Raw genomic sequence first — 16,239 nt, forward strand, 5'->3', positions numbered from 1 at the left:
TGCCACCACCTCATGGAAGCCTTTCTGGACTTATCCAAATAAAACTTATTAGCCCCCTCTCCGTGCCTCTACAAGTTTCTTCTGTTGTTACTATTAGGTAAGATTTGACTCAGACAATAGTTTCATAGTACTATTAAGGCACTTACTGCAGTCCGCTCTGTACTACACCTGGGGTGTGTGTCTCCCCTATTACACTGTGAGCTCTTAAGCGGATTAAAAAATTATTCTTTAGCTGAATAAAAATCCAGATGGGGCCAGGCACCCTGGCTCAGGCCTGTAATCACAACACTTTGGGAGGCCGAGGCAGGAGGACCACTTGAGCCCAAGAGTTCGAGACCAGCTTGGGCAAGACGGCGAGACCCTATGTCTACCAAAAATACAAAAATTAGACGGGTGTGGTGGCGCGTGCCTGTAGTCCCAGCTACTTTGGAAGCTGAGGTGGGGGGATCACTTGAGCCCAGGAGATAGAGGCCACGGTGACCCATGATCGCGTCACTGCGCTCCAGCCCAGGCGACGGAGACCCCGTCTTTTAAAAAAATGTTTATTCAAAAGTCCAGATGGGTAAATAATTAGGCAGAAACTATAGGTAACTGCTACACTCATTCTTCATTCTTCCTGTAAAACAAAATAACACGTCCTAATTAATTCGATTGATAAATTCCGTTCCTTAAAGCAACACCCACCTGTCCGGTATTTGAAAATCACTGCTAACTAAACACAAATATCCGCTCCACAAAATGCCTATCCTGTCCCAACATGATGTAAGCATTTCCTTCATCATAAATATAAAATACCCCGAATTTAGTTGTAGACTTAACATATCTCGCTCTTTTCCAAATAATTGTAAATTCTGTACAAAACACACGCACCAAAAAAATGTGACCAAGATGCAAGAGGACGTAAGAGGGAGTCAACCTTGGAATTGGGCCAACCGCCGCCTGCATTACTGGGAAGCCACTGCTGCCAAGCAAAGGTCAGGCATTCATTCAGGCAACATTTTTTCCAACAAGTGCTTCACACTCGCACGCACACACACGCTCCTTTAAAAGTCAACAACAATTAAAAAAAAAAAACTCTCTAATGCCACTCCTGAAAACTAGGGCTGAAAGCTAAGTGCGTCCAACCGACAAGAAACCCAGGAAAGCTGAGCAATCCCCGAGTCCAGGTGGACGGTCACGCCAAAAGTCCACACGGGTGTGGCCCACCTACGGCGAGGCTGTATGGGAGAAGCCCGGGCTCCAGCCTCCCGGTTCGCCAAGCCCGCGTCCCCGCCGCCCCACCGGGAAGTCTCAGCGGCCGGGAAGGGGGAGGGGGCAGGAACGCCTCGGAGCCGGACGACAATCACTTCCCCGGAAAGCGGCTCCCAGACGCGCCGCCCCAGGGAAGGAAGGCGGCCCAAGGGCCCGGCGCGGGGCTGCCGCGCGCGCCGAGGCTGCGGCAGCAAAGTTTGGAAACCGCGAGAAAACTTTTCCAAGAGGAAACGTGGCGGCAGCACGGGGCCTGTAGTTTCTCCTCCCCAGCCGCGGCGGCCCCCCGACTTCCCGAGCGCTGGGAAGCGCCGGCCGTGCCCGCCCGGGCCCCATGCTCGGGCCCTGCCGGGGAAGGGGCCGCCGGCCCGACGCGGGTCCCACGCCCGCCCGGGGCCCAATTCCCGGCGACGTAGCCAGAGACCGCGCCCCGCCCGCCCGCCGCTCGCTGGGCCCAGCTTGGGACGGCTCGGCCCAAGGACCCTCTCCGCCCGGCCCGAGAGACCGCGCCCGCGACAAGAGAGGTACGAAGTTACCTGCGGCTAGCTGGGCGAGCGCTAAATTCCGGAGGCCCGAAGCCGACGGCCGCTGCTTTGTCTCCCTCCAGTCCGGCTAGGAGGAGGAAATGGGCCGCCCCGCGCCCCCGCCCCCGGCCCGCCCCCCGCCCCCCGCCCGCGGCCCCCGCCCCCCGCCCGCGGCCCCCGCCCGCGGCCCCCGCCCCGGCCCCGGCCCCGGCCCCGCCCGCCCTTCCTGGCACCTCCCTCCGGCTCGCTCTTCCCGGCGCCTCCCGCCGCCGCCCCGCCCTCTCTTCCCGGCCGTTCCGGCCTCCGCTTTTGGGGAAAGGGAAGGCCCCCACTGCGAAAAGAGTCTAGCAACGCCGGACCGGGACCCCCGAGGGACCTCTTCCTCCTCGTCGCCCACCTCAGAATTCCTCCCTCCCCGGCCTCTAGTGGGAGCTTAGGCCAGGAGTGACCCCCCCCCCCCGAGAGGGAGGAGGAGCGGTGACTCCTGGAACAGCCCGCGGGCGGGGAGGGCTGCGGAAGGGCAGGTGAGTCACCGCTCCGCGCACAGGTGAGGCTCGGGGGCGGCCTCGCGCGGGCCCCCACCCCGGCGGAATCCCAGAGACGCGACAAGGGGTCCTGGGCACGCTCCCCTCAAGAGTGTCACAGGTGTCCCGCAGTCACAGGCTCCTGGAAAAGTGATCTAGGCCCACTACCTGGCTTTACAGAAGGAGAGGCGGAGGCTAAGGAAAGGCCCCACAGCTTCGGGACAAAGTGGAACTAGAATCTGACTGTCAGGACCTTTCATAATGTGAGGTGGAAGCGCCCCTAGAATTCACCTAACCGGTCCCCTCACTCCACAGATGGAAACACCCGAAGCCCTCTTGATCAAGGACTTTTTTTTTTTAAGACGGGGTCTCCCTCTGTCGCCCAGGCTGGAGTGGAGTGTCGCGATCACGGCTCATTGCAGCCTCGAATCCCTGGACAACCGACCCTCCCACCTCAGCCTCCGGAGTAGCTGGAACTGCAGACACAGAGTGTCACTATGTTGCCAGGCTGGTCTCAAACTCATGGGCTCAAGAGATCCTTAGCCTCCCAAAGTGCTGGGATTACAGGCGAGAGCCACCTTGCCGGGAGGACATTTACAAACACAAAAGAGGCACCACAGCAGCTGTCCGTTTTTGGACTTGTTCCCGCCCCGCCCCGCCCCCAGCTCGTCCCCCCTCCCGGCTTGTACCCCTCCTCCAACAAATTTGAGGGACCTGACTTCTATCTCTATTCCTCTGGTCATTTAGGGAATTTTATTCTCACCCTTTATTATCTTCATAGTGAATACTCCAAAAACAAAAGAAAACAAAATTATAAAGCAAACAAACAACACAAAAAAACAAAAAATACTACATGCTCACTATCAGTCTGGTATAGAAAACCCTAATGATGTTTCCCCTGCTCACGGGATGATGAATAAGATTTCAGTATTGGCCTATAAACCTGAATAATGCAAGACAACGATGTCCATTGTTGGCCTTGTGCTGAACAAAGAGCAGGGTGCTAGGGAGACCTGCCCTCACCGTGTTTACCCGCTACTCCTCACATCTCCCTCTCCCCCAAGGGAATGTAAACTTCTGGAAAGCAGGAGCTGTGTCTCCTACAGCACCCAGCACATTACCCATCCCCTAGGGAGTGTCCAGTGAACATCTGTGGGTGAATGTGCTCACTGTAATTCAAAGTACTGTGGGCCTGTGCTAGTTAAGAGGTGCTGACAAAGGGCAATAGGACCATGAAGTGGGGAGAGAACAACCTTTAAGAAAAAGAGGATGGGCACAGTGGCTCACGCAAGTAATCCCAGCACTTTGGGAGGCCAAGATGGGTGGATCACATGAGCTCAGGAGACCAGCCTGGGCAACATGATAGAACCCCGTGTCTACAAAAAAGTACAAAAACATAGCTGGGTGTAGTGGCACCTACCTGTAGTCCCAGCTACTTGAGAGGCTGAGGTGGGAGGATTGCTTGAGCCTGGGAGTTCAAGGCTGCAGTGAACCATGACTGCACCACTGCACTCCAGCCTGGGCAACACAGTGAGACTCTGTCTCAAAAAGAAAAAGAAAAAGGCAAACCCTGACAAGGTCATTCTTGTCCACCTACCCCTGTCCTATTTCTGGCTGCAGGGTCTTTGCTCCTGTAGTCCCGTCTGCCTAGAGTGGCTTTGGCGTCCCTCTACTTCACCTGGCTAACTCAGAACATAATTGATATATTTTGGATATTTGTCCCCGCCCAGATCTCACATTAAAATATAATCCCAGCGGGGCGCAGTGGCTCACGCCTGTAATCCCAGCACTTTGGGAGGCCGAGGTAGGCGGATCACGAGGTCAAGAGATCGAGACCATTCTGGCCAACATGGTGAAACCCCATCTCTACTAAAAGTACAAAAATTAGCCGGGCGTGGTGGCGCTCGCCTGTAGTCCCAGCTACTCGGGAGGCTGAGGCAGGAGAATTGCTTGAACCCGGGAGGTAGAGGTTGCAGTGAGCCGAGATGCCACTGCATTCCAGCCTGGCAACAGAGCGAGACTCTGTCTCAAAAAAAAAAAAGAAATGTAATCCCCAGTGTTGGAGGTGGGGCTGGTGGGAGGCATTTGGGTCATAGAGGAAGATCCCTCATGGCTTGGTGCTGTCCTCCAGAATAAGGGAATTCTCATGAAATGTAGTCGTTTAAAAGTGTAGCACTGTCCAGGCACAGTGGCTCACGCCTGTAATCCCAACACTTTGAGAAGCCAAGGCAGGTGGATAGCTTGAGCCCAGGAGTTCGAGACCAGCCTGGGCAACATGGTGAAAACCCATCTCTACAAAAAAATACAAAAAAATTAGCCAAGCAGGCTGGGCACCGTGGCTCACGCCTATAATCCCAGCACTTTGGGAGGCCAAAGCGGGCAGGTCACCTGAGGTCAAGAGTTCGAGACCAGCCTAGGGCAACATGGTGAAACCCCATCTCTACTAAAACTACAAAATTAACAGGGCATGGTGGCATGCGCCTGTAATCCCAGCTACTCGGGAGGCTGAGGCAGGAGAATCATTTGAACCTGGGAGGCAGAGGTGGAGTCGAGATCACGCCATTGCACTCCAACCTTGGCAACAAAAGCAAAACTCTGTCTCAAAAAAAAAAAAAAAAAGCCAGGCATGGTGATGTGTGCCTGTAGTCCCAGCTACTTGGGAGGCTCAGGTGGGAAGATCACCTGAGCCTGGGGAGGTTGAGGCTGCAGTGAGCCATGATTGTGCCACTACACTCCAGCCTGGGCAACGGAGTGAGACCCTGTCTCAAAAACAAAAAGATGTGGCACCTCAGCCCCCTTCTGCTCCTGCTTTCAGCATGTAATGTGCCTGCTCCAGCTTCACTTTCCACCATGAGTAAAAGCTCCCCGAGGCCTCTCCAGAAAGTAGAGCAGATGCCCAGGCTTTGCTTATACAGCCTGCATAACCACGAGCCAATTAAACGTTTTTTCTTTTTTCTTTTCTTTTTTTTTTTTTTTTTTTTTTGTGTGTGTGTGTGTGTGTGTGATGGAATTTCGCTTTTGTCACCCAGACTGCAACCTCTACCTCCTGGATTCAAACGATTCTCCTGCCTCAGCTTCCCGAGTAGCTGGGATTACAGGTGCACACCACCACACCCGGCTAATTTTTGTATTTTCAGTAGAGACAGAGTTTTACCGTGTTGGCCAGGCTGGTCTCGAACTCTTGAGCTCAGGTGATCCGCCTGCCTCAGTCTCCCAAAGTGCTGGGATACAGGCATAAGCCACCGCACCTGGCCTGTTTTTTCTTTATAAATTACACAGTCTCAGATATTTCTTTTTAGCAATGCAAGAACAGCCTAACACAATAGTAATCAGTCAATAAAGTATTTGGATGAAGTAACAAGAGACAGAGTTAAAGGATTATGCTTCATAACTTTGTATATTCATCACTTCACTCGGGACAAGATTCTTAATTTTAAGGCCCCTTGTTAAAAAATTATTAACCATTTTAAGACAGCAACAGCAGAGTATTAAACCAAGCATGGGCTCTTTCTTTATTATTATTATTATATTTTTTTTTTTTTTTTTTTGAGACGGAATCTTGCTCTGTCACCAGGCTGGAGTGCAGTGGCGCGATCTTGGTTCACTACAACCTCTGCCTCCTGGGTTCAAGCAATTCTCCTGCCTCAGCCTCCCAAGTAGCTGGGACTACAGGCGCCTGCCACCACGCCCAACTAATTTTTGTATTTTTAGTAGAGATGGGGTTTCAGCATGTTGGCCAGGATGGTCTCAATCTCTTGACCTCATGATCTGCCTGCCTCGGCCTCCCAAAGTGCTGGGATTACAGGTGTAAGCCACTGCGCCCAGTCAGCATGGGATCTCTCTAAGCATGGGACTGAAGATGAAATTGCAGGGTTTATTTTGGAAAAAGAAGGGTAAGGAGACAGGAAGATATGAGAGATTTGCAGTGTGCCTAAAGAGAGTCAGTTTCCTACTCCTGAGAAATCGTGAAAAGCTTACCAGGGAAGGCTGGAGCATTCTCTATATCCCAGGCACTTGCTGTGTGCTGAGGAAGTGAATAAAAACTGAAACTGACTTGATCCCTGTTTTCACGCCACTTAAAGGTAATGATGAAGACAGATACTAAAGCACGTAAACTGACCGGGCATAGTGGCTCATGCCCGTAATTCCAGCACTCTGGGAGGCTGAAGTGGGGGATCGTTTGCGTTCAGGAGTTGGAGACCAGCCTGCACAACATGGCAAAACCCTGTCTTTACAAAGGATACAAAAATTAGCTGAGTGTGGTGGCACACACCTGTAGTCCCAGCTATGTGGAGAGGGCTGAGGTGGGAGGATCACTTGAGCCAGGGAGGTGGAGGTTGCTGTGAGCCGAGATTGCACCACTGCACTCCAGCCTGAGCAACAGATTGAGACCCTGTGTCAATATACACACACACACACACACACACACGTAAACCAGGAAAAAAGAAAGGCAAGTGTGAAGATAGGGGAGAGATACATGTAGGTTTGGGGGTAAATTAACTACCCTGGGATTCGGAGACCTGAAAAGTGACCTTTATGTGATGACTCACCTCCAGTCTGGCTTTAGCATTCGCCTTTCCACCAAAACTGCTTTTATGAAGGTCCCTGATGGCCTCCACGTTGCAAAATCCAATGGTCAGTCTCCTTCCTCAGTTGACTTGTACAATCAGCAGCATTTGGTCACTCTCCTCCTTGAAACACTTTCTTCATTGGGCCTCCAGGGTACCAGGCTTTCCTGATTTCCATCCAGCCTTCCTGGCTAAGCTTCTTAGTCTCCACTGATGATGCCTTCTAATTCCTCCTAACCTCTAAATGTTAGAGCAGGGATTCTCAAAGTATAGTCTGGACATCCCTGATAACTTTTCAGGGAGTAATGTGGTAAAAACTATTTTCACAATAATTCTAAAATATCATTTGCTTTTTTATGCTCATTTTCTCCCGGGTGTACAGTAGAGTATTCCACAAGCTACATGATGTATGATGTGGCATCACATGGAATGTGAAAGCACATATGAGAATCCAGCTATCTTTTTTTTTTTTTTTTTTTTTTTTGAGACGGAGTCTCGCTCTCTCGCCCAGGCTGGAGTGCAGTGGCGCAATCTCGGCTCACTGCAAGCTCCGTCTCCCGGGTTCACGCCATTCTCCTGCCTCAGCCTCCGAGTAGCTGGGACTACAGGCGCCCGCCACCACGCCCGGCTTATTTTTTGTATTTTTAGTAGAGACGGGGTTTCACTGTAGTCTCGATCTCCTGACCTTGTGATCCGCCCGCCTCGGCCTCCCAAAGTGCTGGGATTACAAGCGTGAGCCACCGTGCCCGGCCGCTGAATCCAGCTATCTTTTATTAAGTCAGATAGAGATTTGTAAAAATGCAAAACAACACCAGTTCTCCCTGAATTTTTCTTTTGTTTTAGAAAACATGGTTATTTTTCTTTTCAAAAATGTTATTTATTGATAACATGTAATGGACTTGCTATTGTTATTTTTTAATGAATTAATAAATATTTTGAAATTGTTTATTTTAATTTCTAATACAGGGTCTTGCTCTGTTGCCCGGGCTGGAGTGCAGTGGTGCTATCATAGCTCAGTGTTGTTAGGTAACAGGGGCACCTTAATGGCGCCGGTTCCAGGTTCTTCTCCCCTCCTTGACCGGGCACTGTCTGAACCCGCTAAAGGAGGGCCAATCAGAAAGAAGCATCTCCCACTTTCCCTTGGGCCCGCCCCACGTAGGCCCAAGGGATATAAAACCCAGCATACCAGCAGCTCTCCCTCTCTCTTCTCTTCTCTTCTCTTCTCCTCTCTCTCTTCTCTTCTCTTCTCCTCTCTCTCTTCTCTTCTCTTCTCTCTCTCCACCGCACGACCTGACCTCTACCTCTCCAATAAAGATCTCTTGGCTGCCACTGGTGTCGTCTCTGACTAGCCTGTCGCCCTTCATTTTGGTGCCGTGACTGGGATCGGGATTCCCCACCTTTAGATGGGACCCCGATCCCCTTCCCAGGCTCAGTCGAGACCTCTGGCCAGCCTTCACCCATTTTCCTGTTCGCCGAGCTCTTCGCCCACCACCGGCATCATCTCGGTAAGTTTTCCCCTCCCGGGCCTACCTCTCGGGCAAATCGCCAGACCCTAGCCGCTCCCGTGACGGACACATTTTGCCCGACGCCCTTACGGCAGTGGTAGGCCCCTATCATTCACTTCCGCCCCGGCCTGCAGGGAACGGAGTTTTCTCCCTCTCCTCCTCGCGTCTCCAGCCTGGGCCCCTCTCCTTCGCTTGTTAAAATCCTGGTACCAGGTGACCCACGGCCTCCCACCTCTCAGAGGTTCCTCAGTCCTTCCATTTCAGTGACGATCGATCCGGAGGCTCTGACTCGCTCTGCGGCAAGCAGCTAGCAGGGGACGCCTTGCCTAGCTCGTCGCCGTCTATTCCTTCCTCTCATTATGGGAGGCTCTGCATCCCTGCCGGCCAACTCCCCCCTACAATGTCTTTTAAATAATTTTTCGGCCCTTGGCCTCGCCTCAGACATCAAACCAAAACACCTAATTAAATTTTGCACTCAAAACTGGCCCACCTATCCCCTAGACAACCAAAACAAATGGCCTCCTTATGGCTCTCTAGATCCTGATCTTCTTCGGGATCTCTACAACTATTGCATGCGAACAGGAAAATGGGTAGAGATCCCATATATTCACGGCTTCTTCCTCCTACGGGACACACCTAACCCCTGCCTCCCTTGCGAACCCCAACAGCTCCTTGCCGCTCTTAAACTGCCAACCCCTCCCTCTGCCCCTGACTTTGACCCAGCCGACGAGCCCCCCCCATACCACCATCCTCCGCCCCGCCTTCCGGCCGCCGGCCCAGATCAACCAGACGCCCCTCCCAGCGGCGCCTGCCCGCCCCCCACCAACTGCACATACACCACTGCTCCTCCAAACTTCCCAGCCCCCGAAGGCTGGTGCAATGGCTCCCTACACAAGTCTATCAACTCTTCCACTGGTGGCCCCTGTGTTCCCTTCACTCTCTTTCCCCAACTCACCCTATTACCCTTCTCTGAAGGCTCATCAGCATACCACTTTGACCACCCTGACCTAGACCCCTCACAGATTCACCGACACAAGAGAGCAGTTTTCCTACCATTCATTCTCGGATTCTCGGGCTATCCCTCACCACCTCCCTACTAGGCTCAGGACTAGGGGCTGCCTCCCTAGGTTACAGCGTGTCTCAGTTTTCCGATCTCAAGATTCCCAGTCCTTAGCCGCTTTACAGCATCAAATCACATCCCTAGCAGGGGTAACACTTCAAATCGCCGAGCTCTAGATTTACTCACCGCTGAAAAAGGCGGTACTTGCATCTACCTCTCCAATAAAGATCTCTTGGAAGAAACTAATAGGGGCCAACTCATCCCCATCATTGTGGGACACCCTAAAGACCCCCTCCTAGCCTGGATCCTCCCATTTCTAGGCCTTCTCATGGGTCCTCCTGTGCTCTCCTTCCGTGCCTTCTCAAATTCATGAGACAGCAAGTCTCATCCATCTCTAACCAAACCTTTAACCAGCTTCTCCTTAGACATTATCAACTCCTAGCAACCAGCGAAGAAACGGCTGACTCCAGAGACAGACTCTGAGCGCCATGTCTCGGTTCCACCAGTTCCTAGACGATCTCCGCAAAGACTGCTGGCTCATCACAGACCCCTCCCTGCCCCTTGGCTGGCTACAAGGAACATTCATGGACTTCACAACTGAGGAGATGTTCACATACAGCGCCCTACTGCTTGGCCTTATACTCCTGCTGTGCCCCGTACGCAACCCCCACAGTCCTCCCATACCCCTCCCCCACAACGCCCCCGCTCAGCAGGAAGTAGTCAGACGAACTACAACGCCTATTTCCCCACTTCTTAAGAAGCAAAAAAGGGAGGAATGTTAGGTAACAGGGGTACCTTAATGGCGCCGGTTCCAGGTTCTTCTCCCCTCCTTGACCGGGCACTGTCTGAACCCACCAAAGGAGGGCCAATCAGAAAGAAGCATCTCCCGCCTTCCCTTGGGCCCGCCCCACGTAGGCCCAAGGGATATAAAACCCAGCACACCAGCAGCTCTCCCTCTCTCTTCTCTTTCTCTTCTCTTCTCTCTCTCCACCGCGCGACCTGACCTCTCCAATAAAGATCTCTTGGCTGCCACCGGTGTTGTCTCTGACTAGCCTGTCGCCCTTCAAGTGTAGCCTTGATCTCCCGGGTGCAAGCAGTCCCGTTCACCTCAGCCTCTCCAGCAGCTGGGACTACAGATGCACACCATCACACGTGGCTAATTTTTAAATTTTTCTTTTGTAGAAACAGGGGTCTCACTCTGTTGACCAAGCTGGTTTTGAACTCAAAGCCTCAAGTGATCCTACTGCCTCAGCCTCCCAAAGTGTTGAGTTTACAGGTGTGAGCCACCCTGCCAGGCCTATAGTAAATATTGATAGACAAAACTTTCATAAGCAAGAGTTCTTTGAGATCTTTAAATTTTTTAGAGTGTAAAGGAGTCTTGAGATCAAAAAAAGTCAAAAACTTTGGCTGGGTGCGGTGGCTCACACTTGTAATCCCAGCGCTTTGGGAGGCTGAGGCGGGTGGATCACCCGAGGTCGGGAGTTCGAGACCAGCCTGAACAACATGGTGAAACTCCATCTCTACTAAAAACACAAAAATTATGGCCAGGCACGGTGGCTCACGCCTGTAATCCCAGCACTTTGGGAGGCAGAGGTGTGCAGATCACCTGAGGTCAGGAGTTCGAGACCAGACATGGTGAAACCCCGTCTCCTTAAAAATACAAAGTTAGCTGGGCATAGTGGTACACGCCTGTAGTCCCAGCTACTTGGGAGGCTGAGGCAGGAAAATCGCTTGAACCTGGTAGGCAGAGGTTGCAGTGAGCCAAGATCACACCATTGCACCCCAGCCTGGGCGACAAGAGCAAAACTCTGTCTCAAAAAAAAAAAAAAAAAAAATTAGCTGGGTGTGGTGGCACATGCCTATAATCCCAGCTACTCCAGAGGCTGAGGTAGGAGAATCACTTGAACCTGAGATTCGGAGGTTGCAGTGCACTCCAGCCTGAAGTTAAAAACTTCTGTTAAAGTGTCCCAGGGCTCTGTCCTTGGACTTCTTTTTCTACTAATAACTATCATTAACCCATTGATGCCAGTCTTTTGAGTATTTTGACTTGAAATATGCTGACAACTCCAGGTATATATCCCTAACCTGAACCTTTCCCCTGAATTTGCAACTCACTTATCCAGCTCCCGACTTGATGTTTCCACTTAGCCAATAGGCATCTAGGAATCTCAAACTTTATCTTATTTTTGAGCCAGGGTCTCACTCCATCACCTAGGTTGGAATACAGTGGTTTGATCATAGCTCAGTGAAGCCTTGATGTCCCAGACTCAAATGATCCTCAGCCTCCCAAGTAGCTGCTGGGACTACAGGTATGTGCCGCCACACACAGCTTTTTTTTTTTTTTTTTTTTTTTTAGTAGAGATGAGGTCTTGCTATCTTCCCCAGGCAGGTCTCAAACTCCTGAGCTCAAGTGATCCCCCTGCCTTGGCCTCCCAAAGGATTACAGAAATTAAATGGCATGAGCCACCATGCCCAGCCCATCTCAAACTTTATATGTCTATATGTTCAAAATTGATTTCCTAATACCTCTGTCTAAACCTGCGTATCCCATAGTTTTCTTAATTTCCTTAGATGGCAACTCCATCCTCTCATTTTGGCCATGGCTGAGGCCAAAAACCTTGGCGTTATCCTTGGCTATTTTATTTCTTGCACACATTTCAAATCTGATTCCTTAGACCCTGTACTTCTGCCTTCGAAATAGATTCAGAACTCACTAACTATTTTTTTTTTTTTTTTTCTGAGACCGAGTCTCACTCTGTCGCCCAGGCTGGAGTGCAGTGGCACAATCTTGGCTCACTGCAACCTCCGCTTCCCAGGTTCAAGCAGTTCTCCTGCCTCAACCTCCCGAGTAGCTGGGATTACAGGTGCCCGCCACCACACCCAGCAATTTTTGTATTTTTTTCAGTAGAGACGGGGTTTCACTGTGTTGGCCAGGCTGGTCTCGAACTCCTAAACTCAAGCAATCCACCCACCTTGGCCTCCCAAAGTGCCAGGATTACATGCATGAGCCAATGCACCAGGCCCAGAAGCCACTAACTTTTTACCATCACCATTGTTACCATCCTGAATCAAGCCATCATCATCTCTTAGCCTCAATTTTGCAAGGGGAGCACAACTGGTCTCCCTACTTCTGCACTTGCCTCCCTCGGTCTAGTTTAAGTTCAGCAGCCTGAGTGATCTTGTTAGACAGTAAGTCCAAGCAGACAGGCGCAGTGGCTCATGCCTGTAATCCCAGCACTTTGGGAGGCTGAGGCAGGCGGATCACGAGGTCAGGAGATCGAGACCATCCTGGCTAACACGGTGAAACCCCGTCTCTACTAAAATACAAAAAATTAGCCGGGCGTGGTGGCGGGCACCTGTAGTCCCAGATACTCTCGGGAGGCTGAGGCAGGAGAATGGCATGAACCGGGGAGGCAGGTCTTGCAGTGAGCCCAGATCGCACCACTGCACTCCAGCCTGGGCAACAGAGTGAGACTCCGTCTAAGAAAAAAAAAAAAGAAAAAGAAAGTCGAAGCATGTCACTCCTGCTCCACCCAGACCCTCCAGTGGCTCCCCTCTCACTCAAAGTACAGAGGAGTGAGGTCCTTATAAGGGCCTTACCTGCCCCCATACTCTTCTCTGACACAGTGTCCTCTTTGCTATCAAGTAGGCTCTTGCCTTAGGGTGTTTGCTTCCTGCCTGGAATGCTCTCCTCCAAATAACTGCCTGACTCGCTCCCTCACCTCTGCCAGGCATCTTCTAAGTGAGGCTTCCGCTTGGCCACCTTATTCAAAATTGCAACCCATTTCTCAACATCCCACCGCCCCCTTCCTTGTTCAGTTTTCTCCTTAGCTTATATCACCTCCTGATATATAAAATCATATTTAAAAAATATATATTTTAATACATATTTAAAATTTAAAATAAAGTCATATATGGTATATAATTTATTGCTTTTCTTCTGTCTTATTCCTATTAGAATTTCAGCCACACAAGGGCTAGAGTTTTTGTCTATTTTGTTCAGTGCTGTATCCCTGGTGCCTAGAACAGTGCTTGGCACGATGTTGACAAGGTAGATGGGGAGGGAAGGAAATAACTTGATTTTAGACCAAGGGAACAAGGAAGGTTGAAGGCCCTGAGTCCCATGTAGGAAAAACTTTCTGTGATTTGGGAGCTGCTGAGGTAGGTAGAGGCCAGACTCAGGAGGGCTTGGTGAGAGTTTAGACTTGACCATTAGGGAAATGGAGAGCCACAAAGGATTCTAAACAAAGGATGACAGCATCATATTTTGTTTTTTTAAAAAATTCACTTTGGAAGAAAGAAGATAGTGAAGCAATGTACATAATATTGCATTTACGTTTGAACAGCATATACATATTCATCTTAATGCTCTTTTCTCATAGCGGCAGAGCCATTGAAAACACACCACTCTATTCAGAACCCCTCCAGAAACACTGAGTACGCGTGGATACAAAGGAGAAAACCGAAGACACCTGGGCCTACTTGAGAGGGGAGGGTGGGAGGAGCGTGAGGATCGAAAAACTACCTATAGCATACTATGCTTATTACCTGGGCGACAAAATAATCTTTACACCAAACCCCCATGACATGAAATTAATTTATCCATGCACAGGTACCCCCTGAACCAAAAATAAAAGTTGGAAAGTAAAGGAAAAAAAAGTCCCCCTCCAGTGCTTCCCATCTCACTCTGAATAAAATCTATATGATCTTGGCCGGGCGCGGTGGCTCACGCTTGTAATCCCAGCACTTTGGGAGGCCGAGGCGGGCGGATCACGAGATCAGGAGATTGAGACCACGGTGAAACCCCGTCTCTACTAAAAATACAAAAAATTAGCCGGGCGTGGTGGCGGGCGCCTGTAGTCTCAGCTACTCAAAGAGGCTGAGGCAGGAGAATGGCGTGAACCCAGGAGGTGGAGCTTGCAGTGAGCTGAGATCGCACCACTGCGCTCCAGCCTGGGTGACAGAGCGAGACTCCGTCTCAAAAAAAAATCTATATGATCTCACCCAGTCATCTCAGACCCGTCTTTGGCTTTTTCTCTCTATCTTTCCATTCAAGCCCACGTTGTGGTCTAGACATTCCTGTAAGTCATCAAGCACCCTCGGACCTCAGGGCCTTTCATTTCCAGTTCTCTTTGCTTGGATTGGTCATCCCTCTGATAGCCCTTAGTCACTCCATCACCCAGATCTCTGCCCAAATGTCACGTTGTCCAACAGGCTTTCCCTGATCACTGTAAAATAGCATCAGCAGCCAGTCACAAAGGCTCATGCTTATAATCCCAGCACTATGGGAGGCCAAAGTGGGAGAATCACTTGAGCTCAAGAGTTTGAGACCAGTCTGAGCAACATAGCAAGAAATTGTCTCTATGAAAAATTTAAGAGTTAGCTAAGTGTGATGGCATACACTTGTAGTCTCAGCTACACAGGAGGCTGAGGCAGGAGGATCACTTGAGCACAGAAGGTCGAGGCTGCAGTGAGCTATGATTGCACTACCGCACTCCAGCCTGGGCAACAGAGTGAGAGCCTGTCTCAAAAATTTAAAGAAATAAAATAAAACCAGCACCCATTTCCCTTTCCTCCTCCCCATTTCATTCCCTTACCCTAATGTACTTCAGAGCACTTAAAACCACCTAACACAGGGGTCCCCAAACCCCAGGCAACAGACTGGTACAGGTCTGTGGCCTGCTAGGAACCAGGCTGCCCAGCAAGAGGTGAGCAGCAAGTGAGGGAGCATTAAGGTCTGAGCTCCACCTCCTGCCAGATCATGGCGGCATTAGATGTTCATAGGAGCATGAATGCTATTGTGAACTAGGTTGTGGGCTCCTTATGGGAATCTAATGCCTGTAATGCCTGATGATCTGAGATGGAACAGTTTCATCCCAAAACCATTCCCCCTACCCCCACAAAACCAGTCCCTGGTGCCAAAAAGGTTGGAGACTGCTGACCTAACACATTGTATGGTTTTTTATTTATTGTCTGTCTTCCCTCAATAAAATGTAAGATTCATTAAAGCAGATATTTTCTCTTCTGCTCACTGGTTTTGTTTTGTTTTTTGATATAGAGTCTTACTCTGTCGCCCAGGCTGGAATGCAGTGGTGCGATCTCAGCTCACTGCAACTACCGCCGCCCGGGTTCAAGCAATTCTCTTGCCTCACCTCCTGAGTAACTGGGATTACAGGCATGCAACACCACATCCAGCTAATTTTTGTATTTTTCGTAGAGATGGGGTTTCACTATGTTGGCCAGGCTGGTCTCAAACTCCTGACCTGAAGTGATCTTCCCACCTCGGCCTCCCAAATTGCTAGGATTACAGACATAGGCCACCATGCCCAGCCTCTGCTCACTGTTATAACTCTAGCATCTAAAGCAGTGCCTGGCAGTTAACAGGAACTCGGTTGAATTAATGAGTAATTAAGTCTGTGAGGATACACAGCAAATGTTACAGTAGTTACACGAAGGGAGGGGAGGGGAGTAGAGTAGAGTAGAGTAGAGTAGAAGGGTCCTTAAAACAGATTAGATGGTTTAGAGTACATAGTGTAGTATATAGTATATAAGCGTTGTGGGGACGGAAAGAAGTGGATAGATTTGGGAGCTATGCAGAAGAACAGAGGAGCCTAGGCCTTGCCAATGGATTGGATATGGAGGTTCTGGGAAAGGAGAAGTCAAGAATCATCTTCAGGTTGCTGATTTGATCAGTGAGGAAATAGTGGTGCCATTTACCCAGAGAGAGAGAAAGAGCCCTGGATGTACAGCTCGTGGGGAAGTGGGTGGAGAGTCATGCAGACAGTTATTTTTGGTCATGCTTAGTTTCAG

The 16,239-nt window shown here is 50.4% G+C and overlaps 2 protein-coding genes across 6 annotated transcripts in view; one reads left to right on the top strand and one right to left on the bottom strand.

Moving 5' to 3' along the window:
* The window catches only part of CTNNA1 (catenin alpha 1), a 183,998-nt gene extending 182,087 nt beyond the window's left edge, over window positions 1-1,911 (bottom strand). For 2 of the 4 annotated variants that reach the window (XM_055286071.2, XM_055286069.2), the window contains exon 1: window positions 1,785-1,903. The gene's annotated coding sequence lies outside the window, so the exon portion shown is untranslated. Of the gene's footprint in view, window positions 1-1,784 lie in introns of all 4 variants that reach the window. The other 2 variants (XM_055286068.2, XM_063642742.1) reach the window with 2 other exon arrangements.
* On the top strand, window positions 1,020-14,138 carry LOC134737113 (basic salivary proline-rich protein 3-like). 2 transcript variants are annotated; one of them, XM_063642787.1, is made up of 2 exons: window positions 1,020-1,772; window positions 13,812-14,138. In XM_063642787.1, the coding sequence occupies exons 1-2, from the start codon at window positions 1,222-1,224 to the stop codon at window positions 13,864-13,866; spliced, it is 606 nt and encodes a 201-aa protein (XP_063498857.1). In that variant the 5' UTR covers window positions 1,020-1,221; the 3' UTR covers window positions 13,867-14,138. The 2 variants fall into 2 exon arrangements, 1 of the variants encoding a protein (XP_063498857.1); XR_010121702.1 differs by lacking the exon at window positions 1,020-1,772 and adding an exon at window positions 2,032-2,296.
* Window positions 14,139-16,239: the final 2,101 nt, after the last annotated feature.

Source organism: Symphalangus syndactylus, chromosome 7 (genome assembly GCF_028878055.3).
Source record: "Symphalangus syndactylus isolate Jambi chromosome 7, NHGRI_mSymSyn1-v2.1_pri, whole genome shotgun sequence".
In the NCBI taxonomy this organism is placed as follows: Eukaryota; Metazoa; Chordata; class Mammalia; order Primates; family Hylobatidae; genus Symphalangus; species Symphalangus syndactylus.